We start from the raw sequence: 5374 nt of genomic DNA on the forward strand, positions 1-5374 counted from the left end.
TTCGTGTTTAAATGAAATCTTGGCCATGTGCATCTTCCTAAAGCTGTACCTCTAGCAAGAGTGCGCTCCGTGTTATGTTATGTTATGTTATTTTGTGTCTTTTATAGCGCTCGGCTACTCAAGAGTGTCCCGGCGCTTTATTGACAACCTGAAAAAAGACAAACACAACACGCAGATTAAAAGAAAAGCAGGGTCAGCAAAATAAGGAAATCTAGGAAGCGAACAACCAAGTTTTCAGGCCCTTCCGTGTGTGCTCTTTCTGTACTAAGTTACTCTGTGAACACTGGAAAATCACCTCCTTTTCTGAAGTAGGTAAGAGTGACATGTTCAATGAAAGATTTACTTAAATATCTGTGTATGGTGAAATATCTCTTGGTAACTTTCATAAATGGTAAAGAAGAGATATCTTTTACAACTAGTTAAATATTGGGTATTCACATTCTCTTACATTTCCATTTAGTGATTTTAAATCTCTTTACATCCAATAGGAAACCTGCCTTGAATGCACAAAGGATCGTGAATAATGACAGTAATCGTGCAATTCTGAAAAAAGTGGTAAAAAAAATGAGCTCCAATATTCAGGAAAAGATCTGCACAGTCAGAGACTGAGGACCCTGAATATACACCGATAGATCCTGGAAGAAGCAGTCAAGAGCATATCAGTGGATGCACGCAACAGGACTAAGAACTGACCTATAGAAAATTAAGGCAACAACACTGACAAACCACCTCCTGTATAAACAGGCCTCCACCACCAGCTTTGATTATGTGTCCGGTATGAGGTAGATACAGCATTGCTCTGCTTCCTGTAATGATGGCAGACCACCATTCAGCGTGCTAGGTGTATTATAAACTCTTTCTGGCACATGAGCACGAGAAAAACACAAGGTAGTGGAGCCAGACAACTGAAGGGTAAAGGAAAGAGAGGGTCTTTGATCTACAACAGACTGTGCTAATTTGCATCGACCAGGAGGAAGACTAATCTTTACCCGTAACACACAAAACTATTATGCAATCTAAAGACATAACCACCTACAAAGAAGCTTTACTTGCCAAAATAATAATATATGTAGTTGGTGAGTCTTGTATTTTATTGTGAAATCTGAAATCAACCATCCCAAAATACCACACACACACCGGGAATGTTAGAATAGTGCTTTATCAACCATGTTAGCTCCTCAGGAAACGCACTCATGGGATGCAGACAATTATAAACCTGACCCACAGACCCTAACCAAGAAAGAAAAATCATACACTAGCAGCAAGAGCTTTAGTTTGTCATCGCTACTAAAGAACCATCAGCAAACACACACAGGAGAAGCAATGTACAATTGCAATGAATGTATGAAGAACTTCAGTCTGTTATCACAACTCCAAACACCTCAGCGAACACACACTGGAGAAAAATCGTACCATTGCACTGAATGTTTGAAGAAATTCAGTCAGTTATTAGACCTCCAAGTACATAAACGAACACACACAGGGGAAAAACCATTCAAGTGCAGTGAATGTGGAAGTAGTTTTAGTGATTCCTCAACACTCAGGAGTTATCAGCGAACACACACAGGGAAAAAGCCATTTCAGTGCAGTGAATGTATAAAGAGCTTCAGTCTGTTATCACATCTCCAATCACATCAGCGAACACATACTGGGGAAAAACCATACCATTGCAATGAATGTGGAAGTAGTTTTAGTCATTCCTCAACTCTCAGGAGTCATCAGCAAACACACAAACTGGAAAAGCCATTCCAGTGCAATGAATGTGGAAAGAGCTTTAGTCAGTTATCAACTCTCCAATCACATCAGCGAACACACACAGGGGAAAAACCATTCCAGTGCTATGAATGTGGAAGTAGTTTTAGTGATTCCTCAAATCTCAGGAGTCATCAGCGAACACACACAGGGGAAAAACCATTCCATTGCAATGAATGCGGAAGTCGTTTTAGTTATTCCTCAAATCTCAGAAGTCATCAGCGAACACACACAGGGGAAAAACCATTCCAGTGCAGTGAATGTGGAAGTAGTTTTAGTCATTCCTCAACTCTCAGGAGTCATCAGCAAACACACAAACGGGCAAAGCCATTCCAGTGCAATGAATGTGGAAAGAGCTTTACTAGGTCGTCAGACCTACAAAAACATAATCGAACACACACTGGGGAAAAACCATTCCAGTGCATTGAATGTATGAAGAGCTTTAGTCAGTTATCAACTCTCCAATCACATCAGCGAACACACACAGGGGAAAAACCATTCCAGTGCTCTGAATGTGGAAGTAGTTTTAGTGATTCCTCAAATCTCAGGAGTCATCAGCGAACACACACAGGGGAAAAACCATTCCATTGCAATGAATGTGGAAGTCGTTTTAGTTATTCCTCAAATCTCAGGAGTCATCAGCGAACACACACAGGGGAAAAACCATTCCAGTGCAGTGAATGTGGAAGTAGTTTTAGTCATTCCTCAACTCTCAGGAGTCATCAGCAAACACACAAACGGGAAAAGCCATTCCAGTGCAATGAATGTGGAAAGAGCTTTAGTAGGTCATCAGACCTACAAAAACATAATCGAACACACACTGGGGAAAAACCATTCCAGTGCTATGAATGTGGAAGTAGTTTTAGTGATTCCTCAAATCTCAGGAGTCATCAGCGAACACACACAGGGGAAAAACCATTCCATTGCAATGAATGTGGAAGTCGTTTTAGTGATTCCTCAAATCTCCGGAGTCATCAGCGAACACACACAGGGGAAAAACCATTCCAGTGCAGTGAATGTGGAAGTAGTTTTAGTACTTCCTCAAATCTCAGGAGTCATCAGCGAACACACACTGGGGAAAAGCCATTCCATTGCAGTGAATGTTTGAAGAGCTTCAGTCAGTTATCACAACTCCAAACACATCAGCGAACACATACTGGGGAAAAACCATACCATTGCTATGAATGTGGAAGTAGTTTTAGTGATTCCTCAACTCTCAGGAGTCATCAGCAAACACACAAACGGGAAAAGCCATTCCAGTGCAATGAATGTGGAAAGAGCTGTAGTAGGTCATCAGACCTACAAAAACATAATCGAACACACACTGGGGAAAAACCATTCCAGTGCATTGAATGTATGAAGAGCTTTAGTCAGTTAACAACTCTCCAATCACATCAGCGAACACACACAGGGGAAAAACCATTCCAGTGCTCTGAATGTGGAAGTAGTTTTAGTGATTCCTCAAGTCTCAGAAGTCATCAGCGAACACACACAGGGGAAAAACCATTCCATTGCAATGAATGTGGAAGTCGTTTTAGTGATTCCTCAAATCTCAGGAGTCATCAGCGAACACATACTGGGGAAAAACCCTACCATTGCAATGAATGTGGAAATAGTTTTAGTCATTCCTTAACTCTCAGGAGTCATCAGCGAACACACACAGGGGAAAAACCATTCCAGTGCAGTGAATGTATGAAGAAATTCAGTCAGTTATCAGCCCTCCGGAGGCACCAGCGAACACACACGGGGGAAAAAACCACACCACCCAGCCAGTGAGGAACAGCAACAAGACTGCTCTTCAGCACACCCATCCTTATATATAACACACTCCAGGGGTTTGCTCCAGTGTCAAACTCACTTTACTTTCACGTTAACAGCAACAAGTTCTAAACTGGAGAATTTATATTTAGGACAAGTGGTTTGCACGGCCATTAGTGGCATAATACATTTGAAACCCAATACTTTATAGATCCGTATTAATGATACATAACCAAACACCACCCATGTATGGACATCCAAGAGCCTTTAAAAACCACATTACAGAGGTGTGTACCAGGATTTGCTTTAACATTAACATGAACTAAATTATGATACAGCAAGAACAATCATAATGCTATGAAATGTACACAATGAGGACTAGATGTTACATGTTAATAAAAAATTTATGTTTTTAGATGTAATAAAACAACAAATGTATTTGAATTCATGGTATTTGACTGCTGAGTGTATATAAGGCGATCTTAGATGCGATTTATTCCCTAAACTTTAAAGATAATTTGTGATGTCAGCAAGAAGCCTAGTTTATTTGGTAATAGAGGGGTCAAATCTCGAAAGCATGACTGCTTTCAGCTGGGAGTCTGGTGCAGGTGGTATCAGAGGGGACTATTCTCACCAGTGTGCCTTCTCTCAGAGTGAGAAGCGGTTCAGGTGGTACTACCTCTCCTTCTGTGTTAATGAAGAGAAAAGTGCTACCAGTAATACTGAGCTCTGGGATTCACAGCTGTGTTGGGAACTTAATTCAGTCTTTTTTACCCAATCAATACCTGATTTATTTAGGAAAGCTAAAATATGTCTGTATCTTGGCAGTCCTCTTGTTAATAATCCATAAAAATACCACAGGGATTTAAACATGAATTTGGCAAATACAAAACTGTTTTTTAAGGTTCTTATATAGCACTGCTTCATCTAATAATGTCTGATGGGTTTTCTTCGAGCCCTTCGAGAAGTTTTCCATTGACACACTCGATGGGATTTCCGATGAAAGGCTGACAATCTGTCCAACTCTAAACAAGGATGGTGGGTGGGCCTTTGGTTTGGCTGGTGTAAAGCTTTGTTGCATTGTTGCCCTAAATCCAACCCGCCTATCTTTAGTGATTTTTCTATTTTGAGTTACATTTGAAGAATGTCCTGCTCATTTATAGTTTGACAGGGGTCCACGGTCTGCCAGAGGAACAGGAGTAACAACTTCCACTACCCCGTTAGACTACCTTCCACCATATTTAGCGATCTCCACCAACCTGGCTATCTCTGTGTCTTCAAGGAGCAACAGGAGCTCCTCTAAAAGCATCTAAAGTTTGCTGAGTCGTTGCCATTTTTCACACGGTTGCACAACAGACATTTTGGTTTTACTCCTTAAGTGAGAGTTTGCTCTTTGTAAAACCAATAAATCAGGTACTTGATATCCTGAGAGGTTTCTACAAGGGAGTCTAGGTCATTTTTCATAGATTCTTTCTGTTTGATACAACCAGTCTTTTGTTATGTTCCTGAAGAGAAACAAGTAGGTCAGAATGCCTACCATAAGTAGGGCAGACGGTCTGATGTACTTACACCAACAGCCCCATGTATGTCGGTCAATGTTGTGAGGGTTCCTGAGGTTCTGACCTCTGTTCAAACAGAGGGGTACAGTGATAGCTTCGTCTCACCAACCTCCAAAATTCTCCAATTTATTTTTATAATCCTTTTAATACAATTTGCTAATGGATTATACATGAGAACCACGGCCATGCTTTCTTCTCTTACTCATGCATAAGGGTGCAGGAGGTTGTCTCTATGATTCTTGGCCTCTTCTTCGCCTGCTTTAGTCCTTCTGGGGTAACCTCTTCCAACAATTTATCCTTCAAGG

General features: G+C 40.9%; 1 protein-coding gene across 1 annotated transcript; it reads left to right on the forward strand.

Moving 5' to 3' along the window:
- The first annotated feature begins 828 nt into the window (after positions 1–828).
- LOC144821903 (uncharacterized) lies at positions 829–3780 on the forward strand. Its single transcript, XM_078679086.1, has one exon. The coding sequence runs from the start codon at positions 1168–1170 to the stop codon at positions 3526–3528; it is 2361 nt and encodes a 786-aa protein (XP_078535212.1). The 5' UTR covers positions 829–1167; the 3' UTR covers positions 3529–3780.
- The last annotated feature ends 1594 nt before the right edge of the window (positions 3781–5374 follow it).

The sequence above is a fragment of the Lissotriton helveticus genome, chromosome 1_1 (assembly GCF_964261635.1).
Source record: "Lissotriton helveticus chromosome 1_1, aLisHel1.1, whole genome shotgun sequence".
NCBI classification, from domain to species: Eukaryota; Metazoa; Chordata; class Amphibia; order Caudata; family Salamandridae; genus Lissotriton; species Lissotriton helveticus.

Excerpts from the sequence above, each read along its gene's own strand:
- LOC144821903 (XM_078679086.1), top strand. The coding sequence starts at position 1,168 with ATGTTAGCTCCTCAGGAAACGCACTCATGGGATGCAGACAATTATAAA.